This window comes from Dromiciops gliroides, chromosome 6 (genome assembly GCF_019393635.1).
Source record: "Dromiciops gliroides isolate mDroGli1 chromosome 6, mDroGli1.pri, whole genome shotgun sequence".
NCBI classification, from domain to species: Eukaryota; Metazoa; Chordata; class Mammalia; order Microbiotheria; family Microbiotheriidae; genus Dromiciops; species Dromiciops gliroides.
This window is the reverse complement of record NC_057866.1, coordinates 121708973-121726919: the sequence shown is the minus strand read 5'-3', so window position 1 is coordinate 121726919 and position 17947 is coordinate 121708973. Positions and strand designations below refer to the sequence as shown.

At 36.2% G+C, this 17947-nt stretch overlaps 1 protein-coding gene across 1 annotated transcript in view; it reads left to right on the top strand.

Annotated features, from left to right (window-relative positions):
- Positions 1-17947, top strand: part of NFXL1 (nuclear transcription factor, X-box binding like 1) — a 73803-nt gene that overhangs the window by 21798 nt on the left and 34058 nt on the right. Inside the window, exon 11 of the mRNA XM_043973132.1 lies at positions 4286-4376. Coding sequence (XP_043829067.1) covers positions 4286-4376 — 91 coding nt within the window. The remainder of the gene's footprint in view (positions 1-4285; positions 4377-17947) is intronic.

Here is a 17947-nt window from a genome sequence, read left to right as displayed (position 1 = left end):
ACCCAGCCTCAGACACAAGAGAGTCACCCACTGTACGACTCCAGGTATGTCCCCCAACTCCAATTTTTTATAGTTCTCTAGGGTCTTGTATTTGAAAGTCAAATTTGCCATTCAGTTCTGGTCTTTTCATCACGAATACCTGAAAGTCCTCTTTTTCATTGAGGTCCCATTTTTTCCTCTGAAAGATTATGATCAGTTTTGCTGGGTAGGTTATTCTTGGTTGTAATCCCAATTCCTTTGCCCTCTGGAATATCATATTCCATCCCCTCCGGTCCTTTAATGTAGAAGCTAGATCTTATGCTATCCTGACTGGGGCTCCACAGTACTTGAATTCTTTGTTTTTGGCAGCTTGCAATATTTTCTCCTTGACCTGAGAGCTCTGGAATTTGCCTATAATATTCCTAAGGAGTTTTCCTTTTGGGATCTCTTTCTGGAGGTGATCGGTGAATTCTTTCAATTTCTATTTTAGCTTCTGCTTCTAGAATTTCAGGGCAATTTTCCCTGAGAATTTCTTGGAAGATGAGGTCTAAGCTCTTTCCTTGATCATGGTTTTCAGGTAGACCAATAATTTTCAAGTTATCTCTCCTGGACCTATTTTCCAGGTCAGCAGTTTTTCCCAGAAGATATTTCACATTGCCCTCTATTTTTTTATTCATTTGGATTTGCTTTATTGTGTCTTGGTTTCTCATAAAGTCACTGGCTTCCATTTGTTCAATCCTAATTCTTAGGCAATTATTTTCATCAGAGAGCTTTTCCATTTGGCTTTTCAAACTGTTGACTTTTTTCTCATCTTTCCTGCATCACCCTCATTTCTCTTTCCATTTTTTTTCAAAGTCCTTTTTGAGCACCCCTATGGCCTGAGACCAATTCATATTCTTCTTGGCAGCTTTAGATAAAGGGGCCCTGACGTTGACATCTTCCTCTGAGAGTGCACCTCGATCTTCCTTGTCACTAAAGAAACTTTCTGTGGTCCTCACCTTTCTCTGTCTGCTCATCTTGCTGTATCCCAAGCTTCAGAAGTCCCAGGTGGTATGATTTAAGGAGGATCAGGTTATTTATTCACTTGCCTGGCCTGTTCCTTGGTTTGTAGATGGAGAAGAGATTATAGGCAGTGTCAAAGACTGCAGAGAGTTTTAGAATGAAGAATGAGCAAGGGCCATTCGATTGGGCAATTTAGAGACCATTGGTCACTTGGGAGAGAGCAGTTATAGTGGAGTGATGAGGTCAGAAGTTAACCTCCAGGGAATAAAGAGGAGAGAGAGTAGAGGACTTGGAGGCACATAGGTCAGGTGAGGAAGGAGGAGCCATGAGCACACTTGTAGGCAGTAGGGAAGCAGCCAGTAGAAAGGGAGATAATAACAACAACAATAATGATGATAATAATAAACAGCATTTGTGTGGGGCCTTCTGTGTGCTGGACACTGTGCTCAGCACTTCACAAATATCTCATTTGATCCTTGCAACAACCCTGGGAAGTATGTTTTTATTATCCTCATTTTTCTGATGAGGAAATGGAGGCAAACAGATTAAGTGACTTGTCCAAGTCACACAGCTAGGAGGTGTCTGAGGTCAGATTTGAACTTAGGTCCTCTTAACTCCAGGCCTGGTGCTCTCACTGTTACAGGTGGCACTGGAAGTTGGAATTGAGACACCCCCCCTTCCCCCTTTTTTGCTCTTGGGATGTGAGCCCCATGGTAGCTCTTTTCATCTGTACTTGCTTCTCCTTTGGTGCACTACTCAGGGCCTGCTTCTCTTTGCCCTAGAATGCTGCCCTCCTCTGCCTCCCCTACATCACTGGCCCAGAATTGGGTAGGGGCCCCGCAAAGCTTCTGGTTGGCTCTTGTTCATGTCCTGTTTCCCCAGTATGGGTCAGTACTCCAGCGTGGGTCTGGAGCCTGCCCCAGTACTGGTGTGTTTGGTATACAGAAGGCCCCTGGCCAGACCCAGGCCTCAGTGTCCAAAGAACTTTTTGTTTCTTTAGGTTAATTGGGCTGGAAAAAGTCACTGTGACTTTTTCTTGTATTTTCCCTTCAGATTTTATTCTGATATATTTTCTTTATCTCTTTGGAGGAGTTTTGAGGGCTGCTTAAGATGCTTTTTCCTTTAGATCTTTGGAACACTGTATTGCAAAGTATTAAACCCAGACTTTCAAAAATCATGAAGCATATTCAGTCACATTCCTCTCACCTAAAAACACTATTAGTCATAATTTTAAGAGTATAAGCTCTTTGAGAGTAGGAATTGTTTCTTTGTATTTGTATCTCCTGTGCCTACCAGATAGTTAATGCATGTTGATAGATTAACAGTCATTTTAGTGAGAGCAAAAATGGTTTTCATACTGGTAATTAAATATTACTTTCAAAAGATTTCATTCTTATCCTTTTATTTCTATTTTTGTTTTATTTTATATGTAATTATTAATTCAATAGTATGTACATTGAATTTATAATTAAGCAAAATATTTTATATATGTTAGGGCAACATTTAAGCATTTTTTTCACTGATGATTTTGGAGATTACTCTTACAAGCGATGGTGAATCTTGGAGGATTTTTGGTCAGGAAAAAGGTTTGGTCAGACTTGCATTAGGAAGACTATTTTGGTAACTTTAAGAAGAAAAAATTGGTGAAGGAGAGGGTAGGGCCAGGGAGATGAGTGGCATATAATGTGGCTATGAACAGGTTGCTAAGAAAATAGTTGTGTGGCTGTGACCTCAGGAGTCTTTGTATACATTGCTAGTAGAGCTTTTTTAGACTTGGGTAACTTTTCATAACTATTGTATCATATGGGTTTTAAACTAAACTAATTTTCTGCCTTTCCCCCTTTTTTTACTGTTCTTCCTTTCCAATTTTCCTCATTTCTAAGTGCTCTCTCACTTGACCACCAGCTTATCTGCTATTATATTCTCCAAAGTTCCTTGTACAGTGATCAGATGGTCAGTAAACGGTTGCTTAATTGAATAAGTTTATAGTTAACAATTTAATGCTTTAGCATTAAATTGGGGGCAGCTAGGTGGCGCAGGGGATAAAACACTGGCCCTGGATTCAGGAGGACCTGAGTTCAAACCGGCCTCAGACACTTGACACTTACTAGCTGTGTGACCCTGGGCAAGTCACTTAACCCCCATTGCCCCGCAAAAAAAAAAAAGCATATTTTTTTAATATTCTCTAACACTTTATATATTTATTTACGGTGAAGCTGCTTTTTCAGGCCATAACTTTTATGTTCCAGAAGATGACTTCTTATGCATTGCTTTACCCTCTGCATAAATTAAAAAAACAAAAGATTTATACTTCTCTAGAACTGGTAGAAGGGAGTTAGCCCCATTGAAGAAGACTGCAAGTAGCTAAGGACAGTGTTGGGATATTGGCATGGACTTGAAATGACAATATACTTTCTGCTTGTGGAGAAAAGAATTGGGCAAGTTCCAGATGCCTGTGTTTTTTCTAGTTTATGGATCAGGAATATCAGATGTCACTGATTCATCCCTACAAATATCCTGGCCTCTTTGGATTCCCATTTTGAGAAACTATTATAGATAATTTAATTTACATAACTGCCTTATATTTGACCTCATTAAGAAAAATCACCCAAACCCAGTTTATTGTATGAATTTACAAGTAGCTAAGCTATATTGAGCTACATTACTCATAATAATCAAACATTATACTATTTATAGATGAACTGATTTAAATTAAGGTGGCCCAGTGGATAGAGTGCTGGGCCTGAAGTCAGGAAGACTCATCTTCCTGACTTCAAATATGGTCTGAGACACTAGCGGAATGATCCTGGGCAAGTCAATTAATCCCATTTGCCACAGTTTCCTCATCTGTAAAATGAGCTAGAGAAGGAACTCGCAAACCACTCTAGTATCTTTGCCAAGAAAACCGCAAATAGGGTCCCAAAGAATAGGACATAACTGAAATGACTGAACAACAGTAACAGAAAGAACAAAGTTTAAAAGGCATAAGAGATTAACTGAAGGGGAAAATAAAGCTGTGGGGGAGGTTTGTTTGTTTTTGTTTTTTAAGGTAAGCTTAAACGAAAGGAAAGGAAAGATTTAAAAAATTTCACTTAGACAGTAAAATTTTATTAAGTACCTACTATGTGTCAGGCACTGTGCTAAGTGTTGGAGGTAAGAGCAAAGAAAAGTTATTTTTAAAATGTTTAGTCTGTAGTTTTATACTGCTACTTCCTATAGGTTGTTGGTAGACATTAGAATGGGATGCATACTGGGAAGAATAATTCAAAGTTACTTAGACTTTGTGTACTTTTTTTCTCCATAGTGTTGCCCTGGAAGCTGCCCACCTTGTGATCTACCATGTGCACGAGCTTTAGGGTGTAGAAACCATAAATGTCCTTCCATCTGCCACAGAGGTAAAATTAAATGTAGTAAATTGGGTGTGTAAAAGAAACAAAAATTGTTTTGTTTTTCATTTTTATTAAATACTTAGGTTGGTAATTATTAAGAAAAATAATTACATCTAAGTAATTTGATGATCATGGCTTTTGACTTATCTAGATTTTGGCAGCTAATAGATATTTTTAGCAAATGATGATAATAATAATCAAATAATAATGGTCAATCAAATCAAATAAGGTCCAATGGAGACAATGGCCTGCCTGCTATCGTTGTGTAACTGACTGTTACTGGGTATCATGCTAAAATGCTTAGAGCAGTTAAAAGTTGTAGAAAATTTGTCTGGCTACACAGATTCTTGATTGTGTGTTTATAACTGGAAAATATATGTGGTTTTTATTTTAGGTCCTTAATGGATCTATTAAAAACATCAGTTATATTTCTTTGAAAACATCCTTAACTATAAGACAAAACTAGTATTTATTGGTGTGAAATATTTGCTATTTATGAAACACTGAGTAATTCCATTTTTAGAATGATGTATAATTTCATTTTCTTATTTCCACCCTTCCTCTAAATTACATATAAAAAGGTCAGTTTTTTAAATACCATGCCTCAAACCAAGGACTAGTCATATTTGCTTTGAGGGGAGACTTTAGTAATAGTTTAAACTTTTTAGTATTTTCTCTGTGCTTATGAAATATAAAATTGATTTATTATACTTAACAGGATCTTTAAAAAATACAAAATACTCTAGAGTCTGAATCATTTTATGGTATAAATTATCCGAAAGATACAAGTTTTTGTTCTGTATATGATTAGATGTTTTAAATATGACATAGTATGAGAAACAATTTTCACTTTCATACTATATGCCATGTAAGTAAACCTTTTTTCCTTCTCCATGCCTTTTCTTTTCCTGTCCACTAGATGCCTAATATCTATCCTGTGATTGTCAGAAGTTCTTGATTTTACCTGTTCATAATTACTCATCCTTTTTTTTTAAAATTCTCATTGTAAAGGTGCTGCTGATCTTACCAAGTGCTACTTTAAAAGTAATTCACATTGGGCAATAAAGCTGTGCATACCCTTTGACCCAGCAATCCCACTTTTAGGTCTTTTGCCCAAAGAAATCATGGAAGGGGGAAAGGGACCCACATGTACAAAAATATTTATAGCTGCTCTTTACGTGGTAGCAAGGAATTGGAAGTTGAGGGGGTGCCCATCAATTGGGGAATGGCTGGACAAGTTGTGGTATATGAATACAATGGAATACTATTGTGCTGTAAGAAATGATGAGCAGGAAGAGTTCAGAGAAACCTGGAGGGTCTTACGTGAGCTGATGATGAGTGAGATGAGCAGAACCAGAAGAACATTGTACACAGTATCATCAACATTGAGTGTTGACCTACTGTGATGGACTATATTCTTCTCACCAATGTAATGGTACAGAAGAGTTCCAGGGAACTCATGATAGAAGAGGATCTCCAAATCCAAGAAAAAAAAAGAAAGAAAGAACTGTGGAGTATAGATGCTGATTGAACCATATTATTTCTTTTGTTTTGGGTGCTGTTTTTTTTTTTTTTTTCTATTTTGAGGTTTTGCATCACTGCTCTGATTCTTTCTCTTGTAACAGGATTAATGCAGAAATAGGATTAATGTTATTATGTGTATATATATATGTGTGTGTATATATATATATCTATATGTATATGTATAGAGATATATAGATATAACCTATATCAGATTACCTGCTGTCTAGGGGAGGGGGGAGGGAAGGGAGGGAGGGAGAAAAATCTGAAATTGTAAAGCATGTATAAACAAAAGTTGAGAACTATCTTTACATGTAATGGAAAAAATAAAATACCTCATACATTAAAAAAAAAATTAAAAAAAAAATACAAACCTAAAAAAAAAAAAAAGTAATTCACATTAATGCTGAGATAATTGATAGACTCGACCCTTTCTAAGGATATTTATCTTTTTTTCTTTTTCTTTTTTCTTTCTTTTTTTTTTTTGGCAGGGCAATGAGGGTTAAGTAACTAGCCCAGGGTCACACAACTAGTAAGTGTTAAGTGTCTGAGGTTGGATTTGAACTCAGGCCTGGTGCTTTATGCACTGTACCACCTAACCCCTAAGGATATTTATCTTTTTTTTTTTTTTTTTTTTTTTTTTAGTGAGGCAATTGGGGTTAAGTGACTTGCCCAGGGTCACACAGCTAGTAAGTGTTAAGTGTCTGAGGTCGGATTTGAACTCGGGTACTCCTGACTCCAGGGCCGGTGCTCTATCCGATATTTATCTTTTAAAAAAACTTTTTTAATGTTAATTTTTTTATTTAAGTGTTTTCTTATATATCACCTTTATTTCCAAGTATTTCTCTCCGTTCCCCTGATCAGAAAGCCATTCATCCTTTGTAATAAAAAATAAATAATAGGTCCAAGGTAGGTAAGTAAAAAACTATCATCATTCAAATTACTTTGATGAAATTGATTTGCTTATTATTAAGGGCAGTTAGGTGGCATGCTGAATAGAATACTGAGTCTGAAGTTAGGAAGAACAGAGTTCAAATCCAGCCTTAGATACTTATTAGCTGTGTGACCCTGGGTAAGTCATTTAACCTCTGTTCGCCTCAGTTTCCTTAAGTAAATGGGGATAATAATAGCATCTACTCTGAGTTGTTGTGAGGATCAAATGAGATAATAAATTTTAAGGCACTTAGCATTGTGCCTGGCATATACTAAGCACCAAATGAGTGTTAGCTATAATTATTGTTATTATTTATTATTATTAGAGAAAAGAGGAAAAAAATAGCCTAGCCAAACTAACAGGCTTAAGTCTGACATTGAATGTGAACAGGGTTCCACACCATCATCTTCAACCTCTGCAAAGAAGGGAGGGAGGAACATTTTCTCATTTTATGGCAATAAGGTTGAGGGCAGGAGGGAACAGACATTTATTAAGTGTCTACTGTGTGCTGTGAACTATGCTAAAAGCTTTATAAATGTCTCATTTGATCCTCCCAACAACCATTTGAAGTAGATGTTAAGCTTCAGCAATTAGTCACACCACATTTTGTTTCCATTTATATTGTTATAACTGTATGTACATTTTCTTGGTTTTGCTTATTTTATTGTGCATCAGTTAATATAAGACTTTAATTACTTCTATGAAATTTTTATATTCCTTTTTTAACTTTTTGATGCTTTTTGATTGTAACGATTGGAATGACACCACCTGCTGGAGACTTACTGTAGAAGAGTTCTGCCTATGAAGCAAAGGTCTTTGAGGGCAAGACCAGGAGTCAGGAAGTGACGCGGGCTAGTGGGCGCTCGCTCTCGCGCTCTTTCCTTGGGACTCTGGTGGAGAGCGGAGCTAGAAATGTGCTCTCCCTTTAATAGATAGGAATCTAGGCCTTTCTCTCTCTTTACCAAGTTCTTATTCTCCTTAATAAATGCTTAAAAGTCTAAAACTCTTGCTAAAGCTTATAATTTATTGGCGACCACTCATTAGATATTTTAGACAGACTAGCTAGAATTTTAGCCCTTAACAGATGGCTGACCACGAAGAGGAAAGCTGAACTTCACTTCTGATCTTCTGGTTGGGTAAGAAATTTCCCCTACCCTTTAAACTGCTAAGTACTGGCGTACTGTGTTTTCCCTTTAAATTTTTTCGAATGGATCTTTTAAACTCCCTAATTACCCTATTTTTGATTTTAGTCTGTTTAACCAGACAAATGGGAGATAAGATCATGTTAATGCTTTGTTTTTGTGGATTTTCTATTTTTCTTTTTATTTTTGTTAAAAGAGCCAGCAACTTACTCACACAAGGAAATATCTTTCCCTCTCCCAACCATGCTTTTTCAGAGAAACCTGAAGAGATTCCTGCAGCTTTTCCCAGTTCTAACACTAATTGTTGCTCTAATTTTGCATGGCCTGGAGGCAATGACCCACCCTCTAGAAGCTTTTAATCCCCTAGCACCTGGAGGCAAAGTGGGGGAAGAGGAATCCAGGCCTGAGGTCAAAATCAAGTCTGATTCAAATTGCTCTGGTCCCTCCCCTCCTCTCCAGACCCCACCCTCTACTCCTCCCATGGCCAAGCCCATTGCTTCCCCTGCCTGGGAAGTCCAGAGATCTGATGCACATGCTCAACTTTCTCTAACTACATTTGCAGCTTCAGGCTCAGCCCTTTCCCAGCCTGGCTGTGCTTCTGAGGCAACCTTAGAAAACCCTTTAAATTCCAGATATGCTCGATTTGTTCATAATTTTGCTAACCTGCTTTTGTCTTTAATTAGTAATCTTATAAAGCATTTGTATGGTGAAAAGCCCGACAGACAATATAGAGGGGTTAAAGAAGAAAAACTTAAGCTGAATAAGAATGACAATCAACATAGTTCAAGACTCTGCTTCTTTTGCCATGGAAGGGTATATATTTTACAGAAATGTAGAAGTAAGCAGCAAGGTATTGATATGAGTATGGGGGATTTTAGATACCGGAATCAAAAGTGTTCTGAATTCACTCAGAGTAATAGTATCAGTTCAGAGGTTACATAGGATTTCTATGCTATTATATATACATTTTGAAATTAATGGTATGGGTTTATTTTCATAGAGATTTTCATGCTTTTGAGATTGTTTTATATTTAGTTTTTAAAACAAGGAGAATATTTGTAAAAGCTTTTTATAGTCATGTGATCAAGTTTATATTTTATAATACTCTTATTAATATTAAGTTCACATTCATTTAGATTTCCTTAGTTTGAATTTCACTGTATTTTATTGTTCCATGTGTATTTTCTTCTATTCATTTGTCTATCTAATTTTGAAACATTGCAAGATGGTTTTGATTTTATTATACAATGTTAATTCTAGGAGTATTGTGCTCCCATATTCTGAGTTGTTTGTTTTTGTTATTTTTTCTCAACTGATTATTTGATCAAACTCTTTAAAGCATTTCCCTGGCAAATTGTTTGCCATGGCAAGTGTAAATTGATTCTAGAAGTATTATTTTTGATAAGCATATTCCAAAAAAAAAAAAAGAGGGGAACATTTGTAAAAGTTTTCTTTGAGATTGTGTTGTGCTTTAACTTGTATTTAAATATGTTCAGATTTTTCAAAAAAGTAATTGTATACTAAGTTAAAAAAAAGGGGTATTATTTGAAATTGTTGCATAATTATATATTATATTCTGAGTCAAGATGTATGCACATTTTTGCAATCATTTATTATCCTCAATTTTAAATCCATATGAGACTTGGATTATGGGAACTTATCATTTAAGACATTAATTGACTTTATTCTGAGTTATCAGATGCCAGTTGGCCAAGATGCCATCCAATCACAAGAGGAATACATGCAAGAACAGACACTGAACTGTCACATGAGGGGAGACATGCATGAAGTCAAGGTATGGCCGAGGGAACGGCTTTTGACAAATGTTGAGGTTGGATTCTCTTGGTTTAATATTTTATTCTCTTTTTCCCCACAATATTGTACAGATGGCTGGAAGTATTCATCCCACCCATCTCACTTCTACACCTGGCTTCTATGCTCCCTCCTATATGCCTGATGCCATGGACATCTCAATCCCATGCATCTGATTAAGTCTGATTCAGTTTCTTCCAATATGTTCGGTGGCATGGACATATATTCCATCCACCTATTTTAAGCCTGGCATACTGCATGGGCAGTACATATTGCTCAAGTGTGGGAATGCTCATATCCCATCATTTCTCTGTTCTTTTATGGTAACCCCCATAATTATCTCAGGTGTCATGATAAATACAGTGTTGAATTTGGCCTTGACACCTGTTACCAATTATATTAGATTTTCTAATTTCTCATAATGGCATGAGGATAATTAGGCAGATGATGCAAAAAGTGATGAAACAAAGATAAAAATTATTTTAAAAAATTAATATCACAGCAATTGTCTTCTCAATTACCCTCCATAAGGGGGGGACTATAGTAATATTATAATTTTAAAAAATGTTTCAATTTTGTTTTATTATATGTTTCATGTGTAACAACTAAGATTCTGAATTCCCTTAGACATGTTTTTGAGAACTTTCATTGTTTGATTTGATTATTGATAAAGCTATTTTAAAGTTGTGTTAAGCTCAATTTTGTAGGAAATTTCCTGGCTGATTACCAGTATCCACACATCAACCCCTGAAAAGACTTCCATTCCACGACTACACCTAGAGGACATCTGAGAAAAGACTTTCAGAGACTTTAAATGAACAGTTTTGATTTGTTGTTTTTGTTGTTTTTTTCTCTTTCTGTTATAATATACACCATCTGTAACATGTATTCTCTGCAGAGGCCCTCCCTTTGCAAGACTAATGTCAAAGCGTCGGTTCATGAGGACAAAAAAAAATTGCCCCTCTGGACAAAACTTTCCTCTCTTCCTTTTCTATATTGTTGTTCACATATTATTAGTTAGCAATAGTTATCATATTGTTTTTACTGTTCCGTCAAGGAAACCTTTTGTTTCTTGAGGAACAACAGGGGGGACTGTAACGATTGGAATGACACCACCTGCTGGAGACTTACTGTAGAAGAGTTCTGCCCATGAAGCGAAGGTCTTTGAGGGCAAGACCAGGAGTCAGGAAGTGACGCGGGCTAGTGGGAGGAGGAAGGAAGAGACTGGCGCTCACTCTCGCGCTCTTTCCTTGGGACTCTGGTGGAGAGCGGAGCTAGAAATGTGCTCTCCCTTTAATAGATAGGAATCTAGGCCTTTCTCTCTCTTTACCAAGTTCTTATTCTCCTTAATAAATGCTTAAAAGTCTAACTCTTGCTAAAGCTTATAATTTATTGGCGACCACTCATTAGATATTTTAGACAGACTAGCTAGAATTTTAGCCCTTAACATGATTTTTCTTTAACTTTTTGATGTAAATGCTTATAAAATGGTTTTTATATCACCTACATTTCCACCTGTAGCCTTTCCTCCCTCAAGAGAAGTATAACAAAGAATATAGAAGAGGGAACGAACAGTTCAACAAAACTAACCAATATTGCATTATTGTATACTGCCATATACAATATTCCATACCCATAGTCTTCCATCATCATAAGAAGGGAGGGCCAGGTGACTTTTCATATCTTCTTTAGGTCTGAGTTTGGTCTTCATAATTTATAATTATAGCATGCAGTTTATTCTTTTTATTTTTTCCATCATATACTTATTTTTTCCATTCTAAATATGTATATTCAGGTAAAACAAATTCCTGTATTAGCCATGCCCCTCTCTATCTGGAGGTGGGATCGCATGTTGCATCAGTAGTCCTCTGGAATTGTGGTTGGTCATTGTGTTGATCAGAGTTCCTAATTCTTTCAAAGTTATTTGTCTTTACATTATTGTTATTGTATAAATATTCTCCTGGTTCTGTTCACTTCACACTGCATCAATTCATACAAGTCTTCCATGTTTTTCTGAAACCATTCTTTTTATCTTTGATCTCGTTGGGGTATAAACCAATTGTGGTATTGCTAGGTTAAGGGGTATGTACAGTTTAATAACTTTTGGGGCATAGTTCCAAATTGCTTCCCAGTATGATTGGACTGGTTCACAGCTCCACCAATATTGCCTATTTTACTCTGTCTTCTAGAACATTTGTCATTTTCGCCAAATGATAGGTATGAGGTAGAACCTCAGAGTTTCTTTTTTTCTCCAGTTATTGGTAATTTACAGCATTTTTCATGTGGTATTGATAGGTTGGATTTCTTCTGAAAAATGGACTGTTTACATTAAATGACCCATTGGGGAAAGACTTTATAAATCTTTTTTAGTTCTCTTTATATCTAAGAAATGACACCTTTACCATGGTAACTTGTTGCAAATATTCTCCTCCCCACCTAATTTATTGGTGCAAAACTTTTTAGTTCGATGTAATCAGAATTGTCCATTTTATGGGAACAACTCTCCTCCATCCTCTCATTTGGCCATGAAGTCATCCCATATCCATAGATTTGGCTGGTAATTTCTTCCATTATCTTATAATTTACTCATAATATCACCTTTTATATCTAAATCATATACTCATTTGGAGATTGTCTTGCTATGCTGTGTGAGATATTTTATACCTAATTTCTACCAGGCTACTTTCCAGTTTTGTATCATGCTTTATTGAATAAGGGAATTCTTGTTTCAGTAGGGTTGGAGCTTTGGTTCTATTAAACATTAGATTCCTGTGTTCATTTGCTTTTGTATATAGCATACTTAATCTGTTCCACTAATTAACCATTCCTTTTCTTACTCAAATTGGCTTGATAGTTACAGCTTTGTATAGTTTATTTATACTCTAGTTTGTAATCCAGTACTACTAGACCTTCTTCTTTCCCACTTTTTTCATTAATTTCATTGATATTCTTGTCCATTTGTTCCTCCAAATAAATTTCATTATTTTTTTCTAGCCCTAAATAGTAATCCTTTGATAGTTGCTGTGGCCCTAAATAAACAAATTAAGTGAGGCAGTATTGTGATTTTTATGAACAATTGCTGTTTCTCCAGTTGTTTAGATCTGTCTTTATTTGTGTTTTATAATGGTGTTCATATAATTTTTTGTGTGTATCTTGCTTGGCAGGTAGCCTCCCAAGTATTTTATTCTGTCTGTAATTATTTTAAGTGGAATTTCTCTTTCTCTTCCTGCTGAATTTTGTTGGTAATAGAAAGAAATGCTGATGATTCACATGGGTTTCTTTTATATCCTGTGATTTTGCAGAAGTTGCTATAATTGTTTCAATTTGTTCTTTTAGTTTATTCTCTAGGATTCACAGCATTCACTTTAATTGCTGTCTTTGTTTCCATTCTTTTCATTTACATTGTTGTAATCATTGAGTATGTTGTTTTCCTGGTTCTGCTTACTTTACTTTGCATCAGTTCATTTATATCTTCATATTCTTTTGTGTTTTTATAATTCATCACAGCACAATATTCCATTACATACATGTATTACAACATGTTTAGCTACTTTCTTTTCTTTTCTTTTTTTTTTTTAAGTGAGGCAGTTGGGGTTAAGTGACTTGCCCAAGGTCACACAGCTAGTAAGTGCTAAGTGTCTGATGTCGGATTTGAACTCAGGTCCTCCCGACTCCAGGGTTGGTGCTCCATCCACTGAGCCACCTAGCTGCCCCTCGGTACTTTCTTTTCAATACTTAGTTATTATAGGAAAATGCTACTATAAATATTTTGGTGCATATGGGACCTTTGTTTTTGTATAGCTTTTTGTATAGCTTTCCTTGATGTATATACCTAGTAGTAGGGATCTTTCCCAGTTTGCTGGATGTGAGATGGAATGTCAAGGTTGTCTTTGTTGTTTTATTTGCATTTCTTTGTGATCTGGAGCAGTTTTTCATATGGTTATTTGCTGTTTTCTTGAAAACTCTGGGATTTTTGCGGGGAGGGGCAGGACAATGAGAGTTACTTGACTTGCCCAGAGTCACACAGCCAGTGTCAAGTGTCTGAGGCTGGATTTGAACTCAGTTCCTCCTGAATCCAGGCTCAGTGCTTTATCCACAGTGCCACCTACCTGCCCCGATGTTTTCTTTTTAAATACCTTTTATTAGCCTAAGTAAATAATCTTACTTCTGAATGGATGGTTTTTGTCCACATCTGTCTCTCTTAACAGATGACATTTTACTTTAATGTTGACATTTACTCTTTAAGTAGTGAGATGAATGGAATTCACAGTTGTCTGGGTTTAGGCTGCCATACATAATCTACAACACCAAAGACAAAATATTTCAATTTCTCAAGCTTCTCTGTACCTCACTAGGCTGAGCAAAATAATGATTCCTTACTTGGTGAAAGAAATTGTACTGGCACATATTAGGACTTACACTGCTGAGTGCATGTCTGAACTGGGTCTTGAAAATTTATGTATTATGAAGGACTTCCTATAATGACTAATATCTGTCAGATAAAAATGCTAATGCATTTCTTTTTTTTTTCTTTTCAAATCTCTAAACCTAGTCTGTTAATCATTAAAAAGCATTTACTGTTTTTATAAATTAGAGGTTGAAAGAATGATTGTCTAGTTCATTGGTGTGGGATGAAGAAAAGGTTATATTTGATAAGCTTCTATTTGTTCTAGATAAGTGCCGAATTTATCTATTTAACCTTGAAATTGGTAAAAGGTGTTGAATGGTATCTGACTTATAATTATAACTACTGAGCTTTTATTTGTAATTTTTTGTCTGTCTTCAGAAAGGTTAAGATAAAACTATTTGTTCTTGTATGTGAAATCTGAAAATGAAATTAACTGCTACCTGGGTCAGGGAGGCTTGCCTTCATTTGGTATTAATATAACATTTATAATATTCCATCCTTAAAATATCCAATGCAACATTTCAGTAATTGGTATAATAAATATTGGATCCTTCCCCAGCTTGTAGTTTGGTTGGCTTTTCTCTGTTTCTAGGTCAGTCATTCAGATCTGAGGTGATATTTGCTTTAAAGCCAAAGAAGGTGTAAAATATATTAGAAAAGTCTGTTCCCTAGATTCAATTATAGGAATGGAATGTGTGAATTGAATTTTTAAAACTGTTAATTTTTAAAACTTTATTTCTGGTATTGGTTTTCTCTTTTTAGAACAGCAGTTTTGTAATCATTTCCCTCACTAAGTCATTTATTCAGCATTTAATGCTACTTGGTTGCTCAAGCTACTTGGGATTATTTTTCAGTTTCTGTTAGAAATAATAGGCTGTCCTTAAACATTAGATAGAACATATGGTATAGTTGGCTGGCCAACACTAGTGCTAATGTTAGGGGTAAAGTTAATGTTTGTATCAAAATTTAAAAAGCTATAGTAAACTATGACTTTTTAAAATTAAAAGCCAAAAGTATGCCAAGCAGACTATTAAAACTAGACATATAGGTATGCTTACTATGTGGTAGCTTTGAGTAGCTTGGTCATAGTGTAACCTGGGCTTCCTGATATTTTTTGCTTGATAACAAAAATTGAGATCCTGTGACTAGAATCCTGTGAGATAGAAGGGAAAAGGGAAGAAAGAATTGAAAGTTGGAAGATAGAACAACTTGAGAATTCTATAAAAAATATTGAAATAGCTTTATTTTAAAGAAGCTAAGAGACTTAGGAAAGTTTCTCCCTTCCTTCCTCCAAGGAAAGCTATGTCATTGTCAGTAGTATTTTTTCTTTCAAAAGAATTTTGATTATGACATAGCTTACTCTTGAAGGCTTTCAGCAGCCTTAGAAGCTCCATTTGAGTCTTCTTTGTCACTATCAGCTTTAATTGAATTGTTGACTATATTAGAGACTTTGATTACTATATTGTTGAGATAAGATGGTAGAGGCTGTGCGTGTGTGTGTGTGTGTGTGCGTGTGTGAGAAAACATTTTAATGCCAGGTTTGTTGTACCTGCCTCTTTACAACTAGGAATGTCCTTCAGAGATGGAGTCAGGGATCTGGGGAAGTTTATTTCAAACATAGCTTCAGGTTTTTATCTCTCTTTTGCTACATAACTTTGATGATCATTCAAGTGCTTCTACCATGTTATGAACCAAGGGAGAGAAAAATGAAACTCAAGTTAATGTTTTCTTGTAATATTTATGAGAACTTGTGATTGGATTTATTAACTTGGGTCCCTGACTCAAAAGTCCAGCACTATATCCATTGAGGCCACCCAGCTACCCCAGTTATGATTGGATTTATTAACTCAAGTAAGATTTCTGTATTATATGTAGAGGGAAAATACAAAATTTAGTCAATCATTCAGTAAGCATTTATTAAGTGCCTGCTGTGTACCAGGCACTGTGCTAAGGAAAAAGAAGGGCAAAAGATAGCCCTTGCCCTTGAGGTCACAATCTGATGTCACAAATCTAATGCAAACAGTTATGTACATATGGACTATATACAGGATAAAAAAAACACTTAGGTGGCTGAATGGAGAATGGACTCTGGCATGGGGAGAGAGTTATAACTGGCAGGCAGATCCACCAGCAGGTTTTTACGATAGCCCAAGAATGAGGTGATTGGAGCCTACACCCAAGTGGTGGCAGTGTCACAGGAGACAAGAGTATTTGAGAAGATGTTGCAAAGGTGAAATTGACAGGTTTTAGCAACAGATTAGATATGGAGATTAGATAGTGAGTAGTCAAGGATAACACTCAGTTTTTGAGTCTGCATGGCTGAAAAGGCTTCTTTCTGTGATAGGGGCATTTGGAAGAGGAAAGGGTTTATTTTGGAGGGGGGAGGAAGATAATGTGATCAGTTTTAGATATGTTGAATTCAGAATATCTATAAGAGATCTAGTTTGAGATGTCTGATAAGCAGTTGAAGATGCAAGAGTGGAGGTTATTAGCAGTTTAGGGGAGGATTGCTAGATTTCAGAATCATCAGCATGGAGTGATAATTGAATCCCTGAAAGCTGATGAGCTCACCAAGTGTAGTACCATAGAGGGAGAAGAGAGCTCAGAACAGAGTCCTGTGGAACAGTCATGGTTAGTGGGTGTGACCTGCATCTTCATTCATCGAGAGATTGAGAAGGAATGATCAATTAGATGGGAGTGCCAGCAGATTAGTGGTGTCCCAGAAACACAGAAGAGAATATTAAGGAGTGGAGAATGAATAATAGTGTCAAAGGACTACAGAGAGTTGAAGGATGAGGACCAAGAAAAGAGCTTTAGATTTGGCAGTTGAGGGCATTCATCACTTTGGAGAGTAAGTCTGGGGCTTGATGGTAGAGAGTGACAGGAGAGTAGAACTACCCATCATAGAAGGCTTTCTCAAGGAGTTTAGCTACAATAGATGGGAGAGTGATGTTTTTCATTGTGAAGATGGTTGGATCAAATTAGAGATTTTTGAGCATGGAGAAGTTATTGGGATGTTTTCAGGGATCATTCAGTAGAGAGAGTGTGATTGAAAATAAGTGAGAGGGTGAGGTTGATAGAAAAGACCTGACTCCTGCTTTCATATAGCTAGATCTATTGGTTTTCATAATCCGCTGATAATAGAGAATTGTTCATACTTGTTGATATGACTAAACTTTTTTTTCTCATTTGGGGAAAATGGCAATGTCTTATGGTTTTGAATTTGAGTAAGATTGTATGTCTATAAAGGAAAGTGTTGTCATCATTAATTTTTGCTAAATTTAAGCCTTTGTGCATAGTTATAAGAATGCATCATTACTTTAAGCTCATTATTTTAAGAAGGATCTGTAAGGGGGCAGCTAGATGGCGCAGTGGATAGAGCACTGGCCCTGGAGTCAGGAGTACCTGAGTTCAAATCCGGCCTCAGACACTTGACACTTACTAGCTGTGTGACCCTGGGCAAGTCACTTAACCCCAATTGCCTCACTAAAAAACAAAACAAACAAACAAACAAAAAAAAGAAGGATCTGTAGGTAATTTTCTTCTTCTTTTTTTTTTTTTTTTAGTAGTAGGGCAGTGAGGGTTAAGTGACTTGCCCAAGGTCACACAGTAAGTGTCAAGTATCTGAGGCCAGATTTGAAATCAGGTCCTCCTGAATCCAGGGCTGGTGCTTTATCCACTGCGCCACCTAACTACCCTCTATCTCTAGGTAATTTTAAGGGAAGAGATGAGATAATTTTGAAAAATTTTGTTGATGCTT